Source organism: Hyperolius riggenbachi, chromosome 12 (genome assembly GCF_040937935.1).
Source record: "Hyperolius riggenbachi isolate aHypRig1 chromosome 12, aHypRig1.pri, whole genome shotgun sequence".
Taxonomy (NCBI): Eukaryota; Metazoa; Chordata; class Amphibia; order Anura; family Hyperoliidae; genus Hyperolius; species Hyperolius riggenbachi.
Genome location: NC_090657.1, coordinates 143,768,333 through 143,791,291, shown reverse-complemented (window position 1 = coordinate 143,791,291; position 22,959 = coordinate 143,768,333). Strand labels below are relative to the sequence as shown.

At 45.6% G+C, this 22,959-nt stretch overlaps 1 protein-coding gene across 1 annotated transcript; it reads left to right on the top strand.

The window, feature by feature from the left end:
* The first annotated feature begins 6,077 nt into the window (after window positions 1-6,077).
* SRSF6 (serine and arginine rich splicing factor 6) lies at window positions 6,078-22,745 on the top strand. The gene is made up of 6 exons (XM_068264543.1): window positions 6,078-6,246; window positions 12,924-13,072; window positions 16,701-16,813; window positions 17,406-17,608; window positions 18,908-19,141; window positions 21,050-22,745. Exons 1-6 carry the CDS (start codon window positions 6,140-6,142, stop codon window positions 21,765-21,767), a joined length of 1,524 nt encoding a protein of 507 aa, XP_068120644.1. The 5' UTR covers window positions 6,078-6,139; the 3' UTR covers window positions 21,768-22,745.
* Window positions 22,746-22,959: the final 214 nt, after the last annotated feature.

Genomic DNA, 22,959 nt, shown 5'->3' with positions numbered 1-22,959 from the left:
CAAGAAGTAAAAATCGAGATCCAGCCACATTTTCCGGTGACAAAGAGGGTGGGGAGAGCGATCCCGGGGGAGGGAAAGCCAACACAGGGAACCCCATTCTCACTACACGGGTCACAACAGGGGACAATATTACACAGTCCATATGCAGCCACTTATCCTAATGCTAGTTGGGTAAGTGAAGAGGTACTCTTAATTGAAAGATTGCAGAGAGTACAGTCTTCCCGACCTCAGGTACATATTGTGCCTCAGGACATAAGGGGGGGAAGAGGTCCAATCAGGACAGTTGGGAACATATTTTGTCAGGGAGAGGCTAAAAGATCCTGTACAACTGAGATTGGACAAGGGGAGGTATATCGATTTTTCTGGAGAAGGATCTTTTGCATGGAAGATTCGAGATGTTTGGGTGAACAAATGGAAAGGGTGCAACACTTCTTTAGGCACCGCCACTTCCTCAGTCCCCACCTCAACACATGTCTTACACCATGACCTGAGAGGTCAACGTTTTTTTGGTGCTAGACGGGGAGGTGAAACAAGTAGAGTTGCCCTCATACGGGCAATTCTCAAAGAGGTACCTGTGTTTGCCGGGGCAAGTCAAATTTAGTAAAGAAGCCTGCTGGCTCAATAACACAGAATGCGAGGCTACCATTCAAAAGATCCGCCCTGAAGCCAAACCGATAGTTCCGGTGGCTGAAGGAAAGGTTTGTTTTTTTAACATAATGTCTAAGGACACAGTCAAGGTACATTTTCATAATTGTTCCGATATGGTTGATTTTTCAAGGGAAACATATTGTGTGAGCGGAGATCCCATATGGATTGAGTCGTCCAAGTTTGATGACGTTATTCCTCAAATTGTTAAGAGAACTCTAAAGTTCAAAGTTTCACGGGAAGTTCCCATCCTGAAAGATAACACAACACGGGACAAAGGGGAACAGGTTTTGACCCAAGACGATCACACTTTGTTACAACGGTTAAACAAACAAAACACTAAGTTAGAGGTAAGATTTCACCATGATCCAGGTGATCTTAACGAGGTAGAACACAAAAATAAGCAGGTGAGTTCCAGTCTGGCCTGGTGGAAAAGGTTTCCAGCAACGTTCCAAGGACACTCGGACTGGGCCTCTGCAGTTCAAAAGTTCTTCCTAAACCCACTGGTCGTCTGGATGGGGATGACAACTTTGGGCATCGTTATCCAGGTGAGGTTGTGTGTTAAATTACGCAAAACAAATTAACCTGGTCAAGAGATTGGTGCCTCATAAACAATCTCATGAACCAATATTTCCAAATTAAGGGATTTACAGGGTTATAGGTATAGGTTTAGTAGTACCGGTGATGGAGCTGATTGTATAAAAGCGCTCTTTTAGAAGGCACCTGGCACTGCTCCGTTGTGTAACAGACAAACGAGTTTCACTTTTCTGTGGTCATGCAAGATTGTGAGTGATACGCAAGTGACGCAAATGCTGAGCATGTGGTATAGAGGGACTTAGAAGTAGGGCATCCACAGAGAGCCTGGTTACAGGAAGACCAAGAGATCTTTCCCTCTCTCCCAGGGATAACCGCCTAGAGCAGAGAAGTTGTGTGAGCACGAACATCGAAAAGTGAAACATAAAGAAAAGAAACCAGGTACTTTTGGGTTCAGAAGCTGGAATCTGCGGATCAAGCCATTTTAGGGGGGATTGTTTTAATTTAAGTAGGCCTCAGTTATTTGGACTGAGTTTATGTAAAAGGCTTGTTCGCAGAATATACCTTTAAAACAGAGTTTCTTGTGATGTAGGCAGAAGCATCTCAGTGTTTGCTTGAAACAGATGAATAACAAGCAAATACTGAGAACATGTTCCTGAAGGAAGGCCACAGGCATACACTGCCCCAGACAAATGGACTACGAGAACAATCAACATAGGCCATATTTACAAATACCACAGTCCTGTAAGTAAGTGAAAAGTGGTCATTAAATATTAATCGAGTAGGTGTGTATTAGGACACCACGAGGGGTCTAAGCCAATAGCCAGGTCTGGGGGATGGCTAAGATGAGGTCACATTTAACTCTTTCCTAGTCGGTATTAAAGAACCGGGTGGGCTGATGGAGCTCACTCTGATTCCTACTTTCCTGCTCTCTATATGCTGACTGGAACACCTAATTATTTTCCTTTCTTTATGTAATCTGATATAATGTATGCTGTACATAGGTAGTCTAGAACCTAGGTTCTCAACATGCGGTACGCGTACCCCAGGGGGTACTTCTGATGGTTCCAGGGGGTACTCGGGCTTGATATACTTAGCCAAGAATAACAAATTTAGAGTTTTAGAAAATGATAAATCTTATTTAAACACCAAATTAGTGTTTAGCTAATTAAAAGCGAGCAATAGTAAATGCTTGGAAACTGTTTAGAACGGATAATCATGTACTACGATTAAATATATAATTGTCAAGGGGTACTTGTGATAATGTTTACTATGCTAGGGGGTACTTGGTGAGTACAGGGTTTAAAAAAGGGTACACACCGATAAAATGTTGAGAAACACTGGTCTAGAAGATGTAACGTAGGATAGATATAAGGAGACCTGATTGCCCTCAGGAGGAAGGTAATCACACCGCTGTAACGCAACATGAAACTTTGCTTGTCCAGGATATGATGAACTGTATCTGTATAGTTGTGTACTTAATAAACTCCATCAAACTTTGAAGAAGCCTGAGAAAGTCTATCTCCTGCTTACTGTGATGAGTCGTGTTTGCAACTCTTGCTGATGAGTTGCTGGTGCCGGAGCAAAAGGAGATTTATAACAGTTTATAACATACAGCAATAGAGCTTTTGCTGTTTAGACGCTATATCACTATTCCCATTTGGGTACTGTATTTTTGTGAGTTTTCCTGTTTCATATAGTTGGTATTGTTTGTATTGTCATTTTTTGAAAAATAAAAAACTTTAAATACAAAAAAAAAAAAAAAAGAAAAAAAGTTCCTGCAAAAGTCCCGGCGGCGTTATTTACTATTCCCCCTTCAGGCCGCCGTGGACTCAGTCAGGGGGAAAATGTAATTCGGCTGCCAGCTATTGCTGGCGGCAGTGGCATAGCAATAGGGAGTGCAGAGGTTGCGACCCTTGGGCCAGAGGGTCCCCCCATCAACCACAGTATTAATTTGCTTCTATAGATGCTTTAAAGAGGAGCTGTTAGGTATAAGGTCTCAGAGAAAATAAACACATATATCAGTAGCTAAAGATTGGCTGTACTTACATTACATATGCATTTCACTGTCCACGTTTGGATTTCACAGAATTTGTATATAGTATATGCAGAGAATGATGCTCCTGACAGCCCATGGCAGGTTCCATGTTTGTGAAGCCAAATGTGTCGTCATGTCCTGCCTGCTTCTGATCACAGAACAGCTCGTACAGAATAACACAGTGTGCAGTGAATATTAATGAGCCATGTGGCTAGGAACAATAGCGGACTCCTGCAGAGTAATCTTCCCGGAGATTTATCTGTGCTGTGAGTTTAGAAGCTGCTGAAACTTGATCCCGTCTTCTCCTTAGCAGCCGAGGGGAGGGCCCCAGAATGCTTTGCAGTGTGGAATGCGGCTTGCGTCCTCCTTAGGAGCTTAGCTTTGGTGATAAGCACACATTAAATGTAAGAGAGATTTTTATCTTTAGTAATGTCTTTTGGCTTCTGTCTAAACTGTTTAACACAGGAGAATAGAGGTTTAAATTAGCTTCTGCAGCCTGACAGTTACTCTTTAAATAGTAGTAATCATTAACAAACTGTTCCCCATTCCCTTCTTGCACCTCTGACACTGTGGCTGTCCTTGGCGGGTTTTGGAGCGCCGTATCAATTGTTATGTATAGAGTGCTTTGGGGGGGGGGGGGGGGGCGGCCCAATGTAAAACTTGCACCGGGGCCCATAGCTCCTTAGCTATGCCACTGGCTTGTGGCTGAATTACGCTGTTTTTATAGTAATTTGGGTGAAATCTTTTGACAGTGCCCAAATTACTGTCTGCTGCTATAGCCATTAAATAAATTATGGCCTATGGCGGCGCGTCCAAATTTCCCTGCACCGCTTTGCGCTGACTCAGTTAAAATTGTTTGTTTAGATGAGGAAGCAAAATGCCAGTAGAGGTGGAGAGATTAAAAAGCGTTGTTAAAGAGGAACTGCAACCGAGGATTGAACTTCATCCCAATCAGTAGCTGATACCCCCTTTCCCATGAGAAATCTTTACCTTTTCTCGAATAGTTGGGCTGTGCGCATTCCCTTGTCTCGCTCCCGTAGCCGGGCATGGAATGTTCCCAGCTACAGGAGGGCGACGGGGGAGCTCGCACAGCCTGACTTGAAAAGCTCTTGCAAATGCGATGCTATGGTGGATTTTTACAAAATCCCATCGCTCCAGTGAGAACACACACATAGGGATAACATTAGCAAGAGCTTTTAAAATCACAAAGCGCTTAGAAAAGCTCTTGTAGTGTGAACAAGCCCTTAAAATGGACCTGAACTCCTGCACAAGACAGAAGGAAAATATAGAGAAATGCACCCTGTATGTATTTAGAGAGTTTAACCTGTCCAATCCCCCTCATCTGCGCCAAATCACCACTGTAATTTGATCTCTCAGCAGTATAAGCTCAGGAATTCCATCTGCCAAAGCAGAGCAGCTAATCCTAACAATATGTCTGCTTCCATGAAAACAGGAAATAGACACACTGAGGCAGGGTCGGACTGGGACACTGGGGGCCCACCAAAGAAATTTCAACCTGGGGCCCACACATCACATGATTGCGGTGAAAAAAGGGCGTGGAAGGTGGGCGTGGTCATGATGTATTATAGACAGGGCCAAATGTACATGATCTTAGCAGCATTGTAATTCAGAGACACTGCTGCCCAGCAAAACTTTGCATAGAGTCCCCTCCTTCAATATAAAGTAATGTCCTACTTTGCAGAGGTTGTGACCGCAGAGGCAGCCACCGCATCGGGGCCCTTGGGCCAGAGGGGCCCCGTAGGGCCCTCCCTCAACTACAGTATTACCTCTCTATTGGTCCTTTGCTCATAATAATCACTTCTATAGATACTTTGAACAGTATTAATCATTAACAAGCTATTTTCCATCCCCTTCTTGCACCTCTGACATGTATAGAGTGCTTGGGGGCCCTATTGTACGCCACTGCTCTCAGCATGAGTGATTACAGCACTAAGAAGAGAATTTTTGTGCTGCAGGCAGCAATTGGAGCTCTGTCAGACAAGGAGTGGGGGGCCCACCAGAGACCTGGAGGGGGGGCCCACCGAGGAAAAAAAACTGTACTACTGTGGCCCAGTCCAACCCTGCACTGCAGACGTATTGCAGGATTTGTATCAGCTGTAACAAAAAATGTTTTTCTTTACAGATTATTATGCTGTTGTGTATTTTTTTAGATCATAGAGGAAGTTCTGGTCTGTTTTAAAGGTAACCAGTGAAGTGAGAGGGATAAGGAGGCCGACATTTTTATTTACTTTTAAACGATGCAAATTGCATGCTGCTGGTCTTGTGCCTCTAATACTTTTAGCCAGAGACCCCTGAACAAGAATGCAGATGATGTATTTCTGAGAACCATCTGACAAGATTAGCTGCATGCTTGTTTCAGGGTGTTATTCAGACACAGCTGCAGCCAATTAAATCAGCAGAACTGCCAGGCAACTGGTATTGTTTAAAAGGAAATAAATATGGCAGCCTCCATAGAGGTGAGGTTTGAATGACTGGCTAGGTAGAAAGGGGAGGGGGAGTTTTTAGTGGGTTAATGACCAAGTTCAGGTTTTAAACATTCAACAGCACAAGCAGCCATACAGCAACAATCTATAAACATGGTGATTTCACACATGCAATTGCCCAGCAGCTGCTATTGAACATATCAGACAATAGAAAAAAGACCGTTGAATGAATATCATCACTGCTGTAATCACAAACAGACCCGCCCCGCTAGTAACAGAGGCCGGACACGTGTACACGAATAAGTAGTAGGGGGGGGGGCAGCTAACCCGTCCCCCCCTGACTCGCTTCTCAGAGAGGACGCCCCGCCCCACTAGCCGGACACACCTTCGCCATTTATAAGCCTTCTCCCACGCCTCCTTCGCGTCACTCTGCTGCGGAGTTCAGGCCGCCATCTTCTATTGTGAGAACACCGCCGCCATGCCGCGCGTGTATATCGGCAGACTCAGCTACCACGTCCGGGAGAAGGACATCCAGAGGTTCTTCGGGGGCTACGGGAAGCTGCTGGAGGTGGATCTGAAGAACGGGTAAGGACGGGGCGGTGGGCGGATAGGGCCCGGAGGAGTGACTTCAGGCCTAATAGGAGATGCGATAGCGCCATGCTGCATGACTAGAGGGAAATTAGAACGGAACGAGGTGCGGACTACACCGGGAGTTGTTTATTGTGCTCTTCTCGCTCTACTAACGGTGTAAAGCGCGCGGCGGGCTGCAGCCGCATCAAAATGGTGGCAGTTATACTGGGCCGTGACGTCATCGTTCTCCATGTGCGGAGCGTACAGCCCTCTCCAGTTCCCAGCATGCGCCGCGTGTCAGTGTTGGCTGCCATTGCTATTGGCTCTTTCCTGAGGGCCCTTTTCCACTAGAGCGATTGTGATTGCTGAATCGCAAATTGCTAGTGATTTTTAGATCGCTAGAGTTGTTACTTTATCATAGAAATCACGAGAAGTATTTTCCACTACAGTGATTCGATTTGGAAATCGCAATCGCTTGCTGGAGCGATTTTTACAATGATAATGCAATGCAAATGAAAATTGCAAATCGCAATCGCATAACAGAATTAATGAAAAATCTCAATCACTGGTGTTTGTGATTGCGATTGCTAGTGGAAAAGGGCCCTAAGGCTGCTCGCATGTGTTTACCATGATCCATGTCTTTACACACTCGTTAGCAGTAATTGTTGTGTAGTAGTGTTGCTGTCATGTTAAAGCTGCTTTGCTGCATGTCTGATATTTCAGTCACTTTTGCTCAAAATAATTGTCCGATATTATGCATCATTCTAAGGTATAGACTTTTAATATCCTATAGTGCCAGTAGGCCTTGCTGGATGTATGAGTTTTACATTGGGCCTTCATCGATCTCGTTATACATAAGAGTTGATGTGGGAAACCTGCCCAGGACAGCTGCAGTGTCAGAGAGGAGATTAATTGCAGTGATTTAAAGCACACGTGGAAGTGTTCATTACTAGCACAGTGTTTAGGGGTTTACAGTGATGAGTGAAAGTAGGCACAGTTGCAACAACAGTAGTTCAGAAGTGATTGCTGTGCAGACTACACTATCCTGGATAGAGGAGCATGTTGTGATATGAATATTGGGATCTATGGCACATCTTTGTCAGTAGATGCCTGTACTTGTGTTAGATACAAGTACAGGCATCTACCAACAGTTATCTCAAACTGGTGTTTTGAGTTATGAAAACCTGATAGATAAGAATGCAGGCAAATGTCTTCCATACAGTAGAATCTTGTTATAGTATAGCTCTAGTAAAGTCCGGTCCCAACCATGTGCCTTTATAAATGCGCAAAAATGTATGACTTATAAGTCTGGTAATGCCAGGTCCCTTGATCTTTAAAGAATTTTTGGTACTTATCCGTTAGCCGGGCGCATCCTCTAGGTGGTGACAAAACTCCACCAGAGTTACATCTTTCCCTACTATCCATGTCGGCCTGGAGGGGGAATAGTAATTAGCGCCACCTGCCGGATGCGCCCGTCTAACGGATAAGTACCGAATTTTTTAAATTATAATAGCCAGCTCAACGTGTGTGTGTAAATTTTTGAGCTGGCTATGCAAGCATGACTTTTTAGGTTTCTATCAGACTCTATCAAATATCCCAGATTGCCCAGCAACCTCATTTTGAACCAGCTCTCCTAGGAGTGTGTAAGGGACTGAAGGAGACAAAGCGTTCTCACTAAGATGCATATAATAGCATGTTTTCAAATATGCCAGTAGTATTCTATTGCCTCTTGCTTTTGAAAATGGTGTGCTTTTTATCAATAGCAAATTTGATTGGGCATGTATTGAGCAGTATGGCATTATAGATTTTCATCCTTTTTTTGCATGTGAGAACTGTGCTCTCTTCCCAGTTTCTTTCCACATGTAGTATCCTCTTACCCCTCCTCCAGGCCAGAGTGTTTGTAGTCTTTGCAGAAGTCCAATACTGTAGTGGATGTTAAGCTACGTACCGACCAGAATACAGTGGGAGATGTGCGGCAACGATCGTTCTCCGATCCATCTTCTGCAGTTCAAATGACTGGTGTGAACACTTCATTCTGGGGTCGATGACAATCGTTTTGACTGTGCACAATTAGATCCATCTTGGTCGTTCGAAGTGAACAATTCTTGCATGCAATCGGTCGTCATTAAACATAGTTTAACCATCTTAGCGGTATGGACGAGCTCAGCTCGTCCATCACCGCCGATGGCTGCCGCTCAGGCCCTGCTGGGCCGATTTTGCTGAAATAAAGAGCAGCACACGCAGCCGGCACTTTGCCAGCCGCGTGTGCTGCCCGATCGCCGCCGCTCTGCGGCGATCCGCCACGAGCAGCGGCGAAAGAGGGTCCCCCCAGCCGCCTGAGCCCTGCGCAGCCGGAACAAATAGTTCCGGCCAGCGCTAAGGGCTGGATCGGAGGCGTCTGACGTCGGTTGACGTCCATGACGTCACTCCGCTCGTCGCCATGGCGACAGGAGAAGCCAAACACGGAAGGCTGCTCATTGCGGCCTTCCGTGTTACTTCTGGCTGCCGGAGGCGATCGGAAGAACGCCTCGAGCGCCATCTAGTGGGCTTTCATGCAGCCAACTTTCAGTTGGCTGCATGAAATAGTTTTTTTTTTTTTATTTAAAAAAAACCATCCCGCAGCCGCCCTGGCGATCTTAATAGAACGCCAGGGTGGTTAACAAATGATTTTGCACAATATTGCAAAACATCTTTAATGTAAAAGTTGTTTGGGTGTGCAGCTTAAAGGAGTTGTCAAGCAACTCCTGTTGCAGTATGTTCCGGACCATGTGGAGGTGGTTGCAGCAGCGCAGTAGAGGATGACCCGGAGGTCATCTTGTGGAATGGGGGGCCAGCAGAGCTGAGGTGAGGGATGTAGAAGCTGGAGGAAGCCCTAGGTAAGTAGTACTATGGGTATCTGGAATTGCTTGACGACTCCTTTAAAGAGACACTGAAGCAAAAAAATACATGATATGATTTGGTTGTGTACTATGAATAATTACTAGAAGATTAGCAGCAAAGAAAATATTCTCATTTTTATTTTCAGGTATGTAGTGTTTTTTCTAACATTGCATCATTCTCTAATATGTGCAGATTACACAACATTCAGCATTCAAAGTGATTCTTTCAGAGCAGTCCATGCTCACTATGGTCACATGACAGTGAGCCTGTAGCTCTATTGGCCAGAAGCTGCATGGGGCAGTAGAGGAAGCAAGTCAGAAGGGATGACAGGTAGTTATATCGTCTGCAGCACGCTCCCTGAAGCATTATGCATCCACCAGGACACTCGCTGTGCATTCTGTGGGGGTGGTCAATCAGCGAATCAGAGCTTTTTGCCAATTTCATTAAACCAAAGGTTTGTGTATGTGAGCGGTGCGTATCTACAGTAAGTGAATTGAGGCAGCGTTGCAGCCCTAGTTGCCTAGAGCAGTGGTCCCCAAACTTTTTTGACCCAAGGACCACTTCAGCATCAGGTAATTTTTCCAAGGATCGGGCGGGGGATGGGGGTATTACGTGGGGGAGGGGTTGTGCGGGCTTGTTCTACAGGCAGGGTCATTACATAAAGAAGTCCTGGGAACACCAGCCCTACCTAACAACTATCTTTAAAGGACTTACGAGGCCAAGTCCATAAAAATAAAATAAAAAAAGTTAGCTACCTGGCTCAGCTTGTAAGGCACGGAGGACGCCGTCCGCGCCCTCCGTGCCGTTCCGCCTGGTCCCCGCCACTGCACAGCCCCCCGAACGGTCCCCGACCGCGCGGCCCGGGTCGGGCTCCCCAGCCTATACCAACATGGCCGGCGGAGCTGGCCGCGGCTGCGCAGTCCGCATAGCCGCGAGTGCGGCTGCGCAGCTCTAAGGCCAACCCCCCGATCCACGCTACTGTTGCGTGGATCGGGGGGTTGGCCTTAGAGCTGCGCAGCCGCACTCGCGGCTATGCGGACTGCGCAGCCGCGGCCAGCTCCGCCGGCCATCTTGGTACAGGCTGGGGAGCCCGACCCGGGCCGCTTGGTCGGGGACCGTTCGGGGGGCTGTGCAGCGGCGGGGACCAGGCGGAACGGCACGGAGGGCGCGGACGGCGTCCTTCGTGCCTTACAAGCTGAGCCAGGTAGCTAACTTTTTTTATTTTATTTTTATGGACTTGGCCTCGTAAGTCCTTTAACACCAAATGTACTTTTCCAAAGTGCTCAGGGCGATGAAGGGAACCTTAAAGAGAACCCGAAGTGTGTTTGAAGAATGTTATCTGCATACAGAGGCTGGATCTGCCTATACAACCCAGCCTCTTTTGCTATCTTAAACCCCCCTAAGGTCCCCCTGCACTCTGCAATCCCTCATAAATCACAGCCTCGCTGGGCATGCTGTGTTTACATCTGTAGTGTCAGTCTCGGCTGCTCACCCGCCTCCTGCATAGCTCCGGTCCCTGCCCCCGTCCCTTTCCTCCAATCAGCAGGGAGGGAAGGGACGCAGGCGGGGACTGGAGTTCTGCAGGAGGTGGGGAGAGCAGCAGACTGACACTATAGAGATAAACACAGCCAGCTCTGACAAGCTGCTTGTCAGCATCGCTGGCTGTGATTTATGAGGGATTGCAGAGTGCAGGGGGACCTTAGGGGGGTTTGGGATAGCAACAGAGGCTGGGCTGTATAGGCAGATCCAGCCTCTGTATGCAGATAATATTCTTCAAACCCACCTCGGGTTCTCTTTAACTGTGGGGGGGGATTCACTTACCTGGGGCTTTCCCAAGCCTCCTGCAGGCGTCCTGTGCCCGCGCTGGTCCTTCGGTGCCCTCCGGTCTCCCTCCGCGGCTAAGTTTAGTTTTCGGCCGACTGCCAGTCCTCCGGCAAAGCGTCCTCTTCGTCATGCGGATGCGCTTTACGACGGGGAATGCGGAAGAAGACTCTTTGCCGGAGGACGACTAGCAGTCGGCCGAAACCTAAACTTGGCCGCAGAGGGAGACCGAAGGACCGGCGCGGGCACCGGACGCCTGCAGGAGGCTTGGGAAAGCCCCAGGTAAGTGAATTCCCCCACCCCACAGTTAAGGTTCCCTTTAAGGGGGGTACTGCCTGGGCTTATCTACTGGCAGTCATTTCCTACCCTAATCTGCCTCCCCTCACTTTTACCCTTCCCTCCACCCCACAGCCCCTTTACCCTCCTCCCCACACTCAATTCACCCATTCCTCCTCTCTACACCCACTTCACACTTCCCTCCTCCCCACACTCGCTTTTACCCTTCCATTCTTCTTCCCACACTAGCCTCCAGCATCAGCTGCTCACCTCCTTGCAGACTGAACTCTGTGGCTGGCAAGAGACCAGAGCGTCCCAGTGATCCTCACGGCTGCCACCTGGTGTCTGGACAGCCAGAAAGCATGCTGCATTACAAATAACACCCTAGGTTGCAGCAGGAACAATGGCTGCAGACGGCTCTTCTCTATAGCTTCCGGCAAACTTCGTGACACTTCTCTCTGCATTGTGTTTAGTCATGACAGACTGCACGGCCCAGCTCAGAGTAGCCTCTGGCCCACCTGTGGGCTGTGGCCCGGGGGTTGGGGACCCTTGATAAACAGGCTCTGCATGATCAAAAAAAGCATGCAGCAAATTAAGAGGAAGCGGTGTACTCCTTTAATGCTAATTGCCTAAACTTTGCAATCTTGTGAATGTAAAACAGCATGTCTGGTATGAGCTTTCAGATGCCAGCTCCATGCCTAATTATATCCAGGGCTGAGGAGTCAGGGCAATTTTGGGCACCCAGAGTTGGAGTCGTGGTTTCAGAAACTGAGGAGTCTGAGTTGGAGTCGGAAGATTTTTGTACCGACTCCACAGCCCTGATTATGTCTATCACTTCGGTTTACAATTACATTTTATTTCCTATAGATTAGTCCCATCTACTCATGTAGACACATGGCTTCTACTGTAATGTAGTCCACATCTATTCTTCCTACATGCACACTTAAAGAGACTCTGAAGCAAGAATAAATCTTGCTTCAGAGCTCAGTTAGCAGGGGCATGTGTGCCCCTGCTAAACAGCAGCTAAACGAGGGTCCATGACCCCCCCCCAAATCCCCTTTGTGCAGCGGGGGATTACTTCCTGTTTGAGGCAGGGCTAACCGCTGCAGACCTGCCCCACGCGCGTCTGTCAGTGTATTTCCGCCTCTCACCCGCCCCTCTCAGTCTTCCTTCGTTGAGAGGGGCGAGGGAGAGGTGTCGATGCCGCTGATAGACGCGACTAGAGGCAGGGCTGCAGCCGTTAGCCCTGCCTCTAGGAGCAGCAAAATCTACTATCGTTGATTTTGCGGTGGAGGGGGGTTGGGGTGAAGGGACTCCCGTTTAGCCGTGGGATAGCGGCGTTTTAGCAGGTAACTATGGTAACTATGAGCTCTGAGGCGAGAATTATTCTCGCTTCAGTCTCTTTAATCAAGTGTCCAGCAGCTGCAACAAGAGGATAAGAAAGTTGTATTGAAGTTCCAAGTATGGTCATACCTTTGTATTCATCTATGTAAACTTCCTTGCTGAGGAAGTACAGTAAGGATCAGTAAGCGTTCCGATACTTTACTTACTATTGTTAGTTAGTTTTTGTTTTTTTTTGTTTTTTTTTGTTGCTTGCATGCACTGAGGGCAGTATTCGTACACACTGCAGTCACATGGGACTGGGATATGTTCTGTTCTTCGGAGCAAGCCTCTGTCAGCTGATTAATAGTGTACTAATATATTTTTTCCCATAGGTATGGCTTCGTAGAGTTTGAGGACTCGCGTGACGCTGATGACGCAGTATACGAATTGAATGGGAAAGACCTGTGTGGAGAACGTGTGATTGTTGAGCACGCCAGGGGGCCACGCAGAGACCGGGATGGATTTAGCTTTGGAAATCGCAGTAAGCATTACGTATTTTGGCAGCAGCTTTTGGGGTTTAAGATAATTGGAAAGCTATCTATTACAAGATGTACAGCTTTGGGGTGTGTGATTGCTCTAGCTTGAATTGCTGTCAGGGAAAGCTAGATATTTGATAGCGGATCCTTAGCTTTGCGTAGTATTTGAAATCCTTTAATTTAGTGCCAGCTAGTAATGCCATTGCTAAACCCCTCAGCTGGTGTCCCTTTTTTTTATGCAAAGAGCAGCAGATAAAAATAACAGGTCTATCTGATGCCCTGCACACTAGGTTCCTGGGGGGTTTGTTTCATAGTTGAGCAGCTAGAGGGTTAGCAGTGATATCGTGCTATGCTAGCTACATTAGTTTTTGCTATAATCTGGGCACATTTTGTACAGCTGGAAGACTGGTTGACGCTTCATAAGCTGATTTCCAGGAAGCAGTATGCATAAATCTATTTTTTTTTTCCCTCCCTCCATAACTTATGAGTGAGGGAATGATGGCCCGCTGAATTAGTTTTCATGCTTGTTAAAAAAAAAAAAAAATCAGATTAATTTTTTTCTGTGCTGCTGCATTGCTCTGTTCTTTAACTGACCACCTGCTACTATGCATTTTGTTGCTCTTGAGGACCTGCAACAGTTAAGCCTTGTTCACACTGCCATTTGCGTTGCTGAAACATGGGCAGCAATGCAAATGGTATTTGATCCGCAAGGACGTTAGAAAAATGTTTCCTAATGTACCACATTTGCACTTTGCCATAGTACGCAATTTCGTAACACTGTTGTATGCTAATCTGTGTTGCGCCCAGATAAGTGTTCCTATAGTAGAGGAGCGCATTTGAAAATATAATTGCTGTGTGATTTTGCGCTTGTTCCCAGAAGGCTGTAAGCGTTTCAAATCAAATATCTTTATTCAATGTGTCCAGTGTAAAACGAGGCCTTTGATGTAATCTTAAATTTATGAAGATGTTTCAGTGGAAGCTGTTTAGACAAGACATGCTCCTGTCTAAAGCCCAATCTACACGATACGATTCCTAGTGCGATTCGACGATTCTATTTACGATCCAATATGTCCGATCAGGATTCAATTCGATTTGCCATTGCAAAACAATGGCAAATTGAATCGAATCCTGATCGGGCATGTCGGATTTAACCTCCCTGACTCTATTAGAAACCGCCAGGGGGCAGCGTAGCACTATTTTTTTAAATTAGCGATTCTAGGGCTCGCTACATGATAGCCGCTGTACAGCAGCATCCCCCCACCCGCTTGATCAGGAAATCCCGTTCAAAGAACTGGATTTCCTGAAGGGCTTCCCCTGTCGCCATTGCGACGGGGCGGGGTGACGTCTAAGGGAGTCCCGATCCACCCCTCAATGCTGCCTGGCACTGATTGGCCGGGGAGGGGGGGGGGGGCGCACGGTGATCGAGCGAGGTGCGGCGGCCATCGGAATGCACACGCAGCTAGCAAAGTGCTAGCTGCATGTTGCAAAAAAAGGGTGAGCAAATTGGCCCAGCAGGGCCTGAGAAATCCTCCTGCGCGGCATAGCCCGAGCTCAGCTTGGGCTTACCGCCAGGAAGGTTAATCGGATCGTTAATCGAATTGCACAAAAAATCGTATAGTGTAGATGGGGCTTAAAGGTTGCCACTTGCCATGTTTTTGAAAGCACATCTGTAGTGTGCCAGCATTAGGCTGCATAATGTCTTGATTCTGTACAGGTTTTAGCTCTTTACATCTAACAACCCTTTATGTCAGGCTTAGACTTGAGGTTCATCTCCGACAAACGTACCTGTTTGGGGAAAACTAAAGGTTACACAGTGATCGTTTTGAGGCAGTATCCGTATGTGACACATTTCCGTATGTGACACATTTAATACCCCCTGCATTGTTCATCCTAGAGGATAGATTGAACTACATGCACAATTGATGCCCAGTCTGGTTGCATATAGTGGGATCGGCAGAGGTCCTCTGCAGAATAGACCCTGAGCATTGCAAGGCACTATCTGCTGAAATGGGCCTGGTTTACCCAGTTTCATCTGATATTGAATGAAGAATACAATAGTGTTCTCCCCAGAAAATGTTTTCCCCAGCTAGGTGGCATGAAAAAGTAGCTGGGTGAGATGAGCATGCTGGTCCAGTGATTCAGTGCGCAACTCTGCTTACAGGATAGGAGGAGGTGATTTGATAAGAGCAGGGTGCTAACCAAAACTAGCTGGGTGCTCCAAGAGCCTGGGGAAAGCACTGACAATAAGACAATTAGCGTTTTTTTTTTGTTTTTGTTTTTTAACAGCAGATGAGTGTGGAAGCTCTTTTGGAGACTTGGCTTTTTTCCATTTCTGCCATGTAAATGATCAGTTCTTTGGTTTCTCTTCCAGATGGTGGAAATATGGCCACTATCCTTGCATTCTAAAGTCTACTGTGGAAACTAGAAACCCAAAAGCATAGAAATGCCAGTGTTTTGCCACCTGATGCTAGCTTCTCACTGGTGCAATGACCTGGTAGTTTTATTTTCTGTTAACTTGATGTAATAACAGTGCAGGTGGTGTACTGAAGCAAATGTGCAAGAGCGCAATACTTCAAACATCTGCATCAATTGCAGAGGATGAAATTAGAAGTTTCACTAGACACCAGGTTAACACTTGCGGTGACCCTTCACTGGTGTTCATGGATTCTGCTGGAGGGGATTCCTACGTGTGGCAGAGATCCATCTGTTCAGTCTGTGCAGGTGTGGCCAATGTTGCTTATCTTAAGTATTGGCACACTGCAGGTGTGCTTTGTTCCCTATGGGACGTGTAGATGTGTAATATGTGACAATATGGTGCAGACAGTTACTAACCCCTGTGCTGTTAGTAAAGTAGTTCTTTATTACCTCTGACAGCATAGGCTTATATTATGCAGTGGGGAAATGGGGGTGGGTTTTGGTTACATGTATTGTGGGCGGGAGTCATAGAGCATTATGTAAGCATTTATTATGTATGTTATGTTTAACTTGTATATTCTTAACCTTTTGCATGTTGAATTCCAAAATCCTTTTTTAACCGTCCTTGATGTTTCAATTTGAAAGAGACCAGTGGGGGCTGAGACCATTGAGGCTTAAGATGACTGCCTTTCCTGGTTGGCCTTTCCAAACATTGTGTGACCCTTGCCCTATGACCCTTTGGCTGACCTTACCGGAAGCCATGACGACAGCAGCCTATTGCCATTAGACGCAGGGTGATGGTGAGGATTGAAAGGGTTAGACCAAATGGCTTTAAACTGGATTAGGTGACTCCCTTGCGTGTGCTTCCAAATGCCACTTTTTTTTCTTGTACCTCCTGCTTTAATGTAACTATTGTGACTGGCAAGTCTTGTAAAAATTCTTTGGTAGCAATGCATGTAAATGAATTTGTCATATGCTTTTATGTCCTGTTGATAAGGTTGGTTGAGTGCACTTCACTAAACAGGCCCATTGTTAACACAGCAGAGCGGAGTTGATTACACATTTCTGCTGCTTATTATTCGCCAGAGTCACGGCTACAAAGGAGGTTTTTATGTAAAGAATCCCATCCTTTCTAGTTTGATTCCCTACCAAAGAAATTTAGTTATTGACCTGCACATATTTACTGTAGCGCTGACTTTTCTTTCTATGTAAATAAAGGTGGTTACAGGAGCCAGCGATCCGGAAGAGATAAATACGGACCCCCGGTGCGTACGGAGTACAGGCTTATCGTTGAGAACCTCTCAAGCCGTTGTAGCTGGCAGGATCTTAAGGTTGGCATTGAAACTGTTTGCATGCTTGCACAAGTGGAAATGGAAAATGTGAAGGGCTGTATCATGCAAATGTGATGCACTTGGTCAAGGTACACTGGCTAAATATAGTTACAATTGGATGCAAACTCATACTGTCGCTGACAAATAGAAAAACATCTAATGGGATAACTTATTTAGCTTAATTGTTTGTTTGCTCGATTTTCCATTCACTACCTAGCATTAGGCAAAGGCACCCAGACTTGGTTTAAAAAAAATTAAAATAAAAAAGGGGGGGGGGGGGGCATATAGGGGCCTATTTTACAAAAAGCCGTTTACATGTATATTTGGGGCATTTTTTTGGGGGGGCATCTTATTTCTGGATGTTACAACCTCTAAATGAGCGCAGTAGACTCTACGTCAATCGATTCATCTAGTTAGAAAGCGGTTTCTTTCTTCAATCGGCATTAGCTCTTTAGAACTTGGTGTTGTAACACAATCAATATCTTGGAGTATAGTCATTTTAATGCATTGTGGTTTTGGCACTTGAAATATGGGTGCTAGTCAGAAAGAAGACACTGGCATTTAAATGTTTGACTGTTCCTTTTTTCTTTAGGACTTCATGAGGCAAGCAGGTGAGGTTACATACGCTGATGCTCACAAGGAGCACACTAATGAGGGGGTCATAGAGTTCCGATCTTATTCCGACATGAAGAGGGCTCTGGAGAAGCTGGATGGAACTGAGATTAATGGCAGGAAGATCCGTCTAGTGGAAAGTAAAACCCGTCACAGGAGGTCATACTCTGGTAGCCGGTCAAGGTAAGCACAAGATTGAGTCTAGACTGGATTCTGTAAGTTAACGTGTGATCTCATGTGACAGATGAGTTGCCTTTTGTAGTAGGAACTGTACGTTGCCATAAAACGCTGTAAAATGCCCAGCTATTCAGAAAGCCATTTGTTCCCTCTAAATCTGCTGTAGAAACTAATTTGGTTTGTGAGCCTTCATAACACAAGGATTGCTTGATAGCAAAGAGGTAGCAAGGTGTTATGTCTTTCTCAGCTCAATACTGGAGGCTGTCACCAAAGAGGTTCTGGTGTATTGAGTAGTTTCACGCAGTTTCTAGGGTAGCTACCACAGTTGGTTTTTGTTTGACGATGGTTCAATTGTCATACAACTGAAGACTCGCAAGGGGTCAGTAACTAGCAGTGGTGGCAACAGTATTTGATCAGATTTCTGGATAAATGATTTGTTTATGCAAGGCAGTAGTCCAGTTAACATATGAACAGCTTACCTCTAAGTTTACGGTAAACATAAGCAGTCTTGACTCAGAATTGTAACTGAGTAACTTTAGAGCAGTAACACTTCTTAATCTAGTGTGTGTACATCAGCCCTTGATGTACTGGCAAGAGATCTGGACTGGGGAATCTTAGCGCCACCCTTTCCCACAGCCATGGCATGCCTGTATAGAACTCTGCTTTCAAACTGTCAGTGATTTAGTCCTGATTCCTGCTTTGTCAGTAACTGTGTGCATGTACACACAAGATTAAAATGGTGGTTTGTTTAATTGCAGCAATGCATATATCTGTAAAGGCAAGGATAATTACTCTGTAATAAAAAAAATCACCCTGGGGCGCCTTAGGGTACCAATGAGGCTTCCACCATCCCTGTAGCTGCAGGCAGTCCAGCGCTGGCTCCCCCGAAGCGTCCTGAAATAACCCCCCCATCGGGCCAATCTCCGTCGGGTCCACTCTACTGCGCAGGCAGGAGGACTTGCGACTGCACAGTAGAGCAGACCGACAGCAATTTCCACCTATCTCCGAACAGAGCTGATACTGCGCCTGTGCTGGAAGGTAAATCTTTACATCCCCGCTATTCAGAGCGGCACAGCGAGACCGACGTGGGATATAGGACAGGGAAGCCTTGATCGGATCCGGAGGCTTCCCCACATGAGGTGAGTTAACCCCTCCCCCCCCCCCCCCCCCCCCCCCCCCAAAGAGGGAAATTTTTCTTTCTTTTACAAGTTTTCTTAAAGCAAGTTGATCCTTTTGAGAGCATAGTGCTCTAGGACTACTATTGGTAAATGAATAAAATTTGATTAAGTGCCTTGGTCTCTTTAGGTCACGATCCAGAAGCAGGAGGAGGTCTCGTAGTAGGAGTAGGCGCAGCAGCCACAGTAGATCCAGAAGCCACTCTCGCTCCCCTGCAAAGAAGACTCGCTCTCGTTCACCAGTCAAGAAGAGCCACTCCCGATCTCCAAAGAAGAGCCAGTCTCGTTCTCCTGCAAAAGAAAGTCGTTCTCGTTCTCCAGCTAAACGCAGCCGTTCTCATTCACCTGCCAAGAGTCAGTCCAGGTAATTAGTCCCTATGTCTGAGCAACTTGGCTTTTTTTTTTTTTTTTTTCTTCCCCCTTTTTTGTGGAATTAGCATTAGCATCTTGTCGGTAAAGGCTCACCTCTCCACCAGTGCATCTCCTGGCCTCCTTGTGTTTGCCATCACTGCAAGCACCTGTACTGCGTGACTCTGCACATAGTGACGTCTTATAGGTCAGGAGTCTGGCGGAGTGGTAGGCCTCTATATGGAGGGAGAACACAGCTTGTGAAGCCGTTCTTTTTAGTGCTGAAGGTGGGTGCCAGCAGCAATGCTTTGCTGCACGCCTTGCATAACATAAATGCAAACCTCCGGCAGTAGGTACACCTGAAATACATCTCCCTCTGGGTTGTTAAAACTCTGAGCGGGAGTAGTTTTTTTAATGCCACCGGGGAGTTTGCGAGCCAGATGGCTCTCCCTGCACCAAACTGCCTGGCGCTGGGATAAGTTGTCAGGTGGGGAGAGATAAACTGGCTGGGGGACTATTGCAATGTTGCATGCAGTTACCGCTGTCCACCTGATCGCGCCCTTGCAACTGAGATTTTTGCCAGCATTTCCAATATATCATTTCACCCCCCTATTCAGTCAAAAAAACCTTATCGTGGCCCCATGTAGCACAGATTCTCCAATTTCATAGAATTATTGTATCCAAATGTTGAGCGGCTTGCAAAATCATGTTTGTTTGTGTTGCTTAAACGTGGATGCATTTGAGGGTTAAGTATGGCATGCACTGCATATGGGTTGTTAACCAGAAGAAAATGTGTGATCAGCTCAAATGCTAGGTGTTATAGTGCATGGGAATGCTGCATTACACTTTTTAAAGAAAGGCCATGGTTAACAAGGTGTTAAAAAAAATCCCTCAAACTGCCATATTCCTGTGAAGATCACTTTACTGCTCAGGTGATGGCATCGATTTGAAAACTTAGTACTTGGGTTTACCAGCTCATGTGGTTTGAACAGCGCTTTAGAGACTTTGTTAGGCAACATTTCCCTATGACAGTGCAGATGGCCATGTTGAGGAAGCCCTTTCCCCTTCCCTCAACTTTTTGATATAGTATTGGATTAATAGTTTTGAGGTAATGGTTACATACAGGGCTGTGGAGTGGGTATAAAAATCATCCGTCTGACGTTTATGAAACCTCCAACTCCAGGTACCCAAAATGACTCCGACTCCGCAGCCCTGGTTACATATCTGAGAAGCTAATAAATCTGAATTGCATGCAAACCTTAAGCAAATTGTATGAAGCTTAGAATTGGTTGGTCAATTGCACCTTCTGTTTTTTTTTTTTTTAATTTTGTAGTTTGATGCTAGATAGTATTTAGCCAGTTATCAGTATCTTACTGTAACGGTTCTGTAAGGAGTGTAATTTGACACATACTGGGATTGTCCTTATTACTTAAAAGTTTAAGTGGTACAGAAAAAGCCTCAGTGTACCTGAGGCAACATGTGACATGAGAGAAACGTGTATGTACAGTACTAAACTGAATAATCAGGCTGTTTTACTTATTATTTTGCTGTCTGAAAGAGTTAATTTTTAAGGATGGAAGTGACAGCTTGTCTTGTCAATACCTTGTCAGGAATATAGTAAACCTCACCAATGAGCAAATTACAGCCATAAAAGTTTTCCTGGCAGAATACATTTTTTTTCTACATATTTCTGAGCAGAGGGCGAGAATAGGGTCAATATAGATAATGTATTTTCATTTACGGACACTTAACAGACTGCAAATGAGTAAAGACAGCAAAACAGTCAATCTAATTTCTAAATGTTTAAATATAAAATAAAATCCTGGGGTGTTTAAGTCATTTTTAAGAGTAGGAGGATAAATACAATTGTTATCAGTTTTTCACCTTGGGTTCACTTTAAACGTCACTCCTTTCTTTTGCTTAGGTCCAAATCCAGGTCCAGGAGTAAAGAACGCTCTCGGTCACCTTCAAAGCAGAGGGAGTCTCGTTCCAAGAGTAAACCTAAGTCCGAGCATGGCTCCCGTTCTAGGAGCAGATCCAAAGGAAAGCGCAAGAGATCTCGTAGCCGCTCTAAAGGAAAACGCGACCGTTCAAGCTGCCGTCCCAAGGCAAAGCGTGACCGCTCGAGCAGTCGCACTAAATCAAAGCGTGATCGCTCCGGCAGTCGCTCCAAGAGTAAGAGAGATCGTTCTCGTAGCCGCTCTAAAGGAAGGAGAGAACAGGCTAAAGGAAAGCGTGAGGCCTCCAGAGAGAGATCCCGTAGTCCATCTAAAGGGAACAGAGAAAAGTCTCGTGAAAAGTCACGTAGTCCTTCCAAAGGTGAAGGATCCCGCAGCCCATCAAAAGAAATCGCAGAAGAATCTAGAGAAAGATCCAGAAGTCCATCTAAAGGAAGCCATGAGCGTTCTCGGAGCCGGTCTAGAAGCAGAAGGGATCGTTCTAGAAGCCGTTCAAACCCTATTCGGGAAAGATCCCACAGTCGTTCCAGATCCCCCTCCCCACGAGAGAATGGAAAGGAGGATGTTAGGTCCAGGTCAAAGTCTCCCCTAGAAGCCTATGTCAGCAAAGAGGACTCTCTTTCACCCCCTCCCCGACCAGCTTCTGCAGCCAGCTCCCGTTCTCGTTCTAACTCACCACAGTAGACTTTGGTATGGAGTTAAAATGAACCTAACCTGAAAGAAATATGTTGGCTGCTTTGCAGACCCTCTAAATGGAGCCATAGATCCAGAACAAGCATGTAGGTCAGAGCCTTGCCAGAACTGCATGCGAGTTATGTATCAGTTTCACCTTTGGTTTGTCTACAGGAATACCTCATTTAGTGCCCATCCTGGGGTATTGGGGGAAGCCTTCTGCTTTTCTCCCCATCTTTATGGGAAAGTACATGCTGCTTGCCACAGCTAGGCATGCTTGTACTGTAACTGGTTGTCAGCTGAAACTATCGTACATTGTTTTGGCCAGCAAAAGTAAGGTCTGAAGATGACTTAATATTCTGATCTATCTTGAATCCACTAGCTCAGTTAGAAGGTAATGGGGATCTACATATTTCTTTCATGATAGGTGTACTTTAATACATAGGTGGCATTTAGGACTGAGTCCCACACAAATTGATAACCATACACAGCCACTTTGTGTGATTTTCATTGCAGGCGTGAGTTTTCTTCCTCTATGTACTCCAGGGAAGAGCGGGAACTGTAAATGCAAGTATCATTTTTGTTTTGCCATCTTCTGCATGTTTACTACTGCACCATGGTCCACAGGTGCCGAAAGACTCCTCCCTCTTCACTTCCTCCAAGTACCATGGTTAGATATACATGCATTCAGAGGACCGTTGTAGGTTACATTGTCTGGTAGCAAAACCGAAACATAATTTTTTTTTTTTTTTTTTTTTTTTTTTTTTCCTCTCCACTGGTGCAGAGTATTAATCTACTGTGCTTAATGGAAATTCAGAATAGATTCAGCTTCCTTATCGAGAGGCTGTCTTTGTAAATAAAAGGTTTGTATTGTCTTCAAGAAATTTTTACATTTTAGGATGTCTCTTCATGTAACTTTTTTCCCACTCTGTCCACTGTGCTACTTTGATTTACAGTTTTAACAATGTTCTACTTAAGGACTGTAGCATTGTGGGTAATACTTTTTTTTTTTTCCAAAATAAAGTTCATTAAAACTTTGCACCCTAATTCCAGCAGTTCATTTTTTTGCTTTTATGAAAGGTTTGTGTGTTTGAACTTGAGATTTATATAAAAATCCTTACATTTTAGAACACTGTGCTGCATGCTGTCTTTTATGCCCTAATTCTGCAACTACAAAAATTATTAACATTAAAGGGGTTCTGTT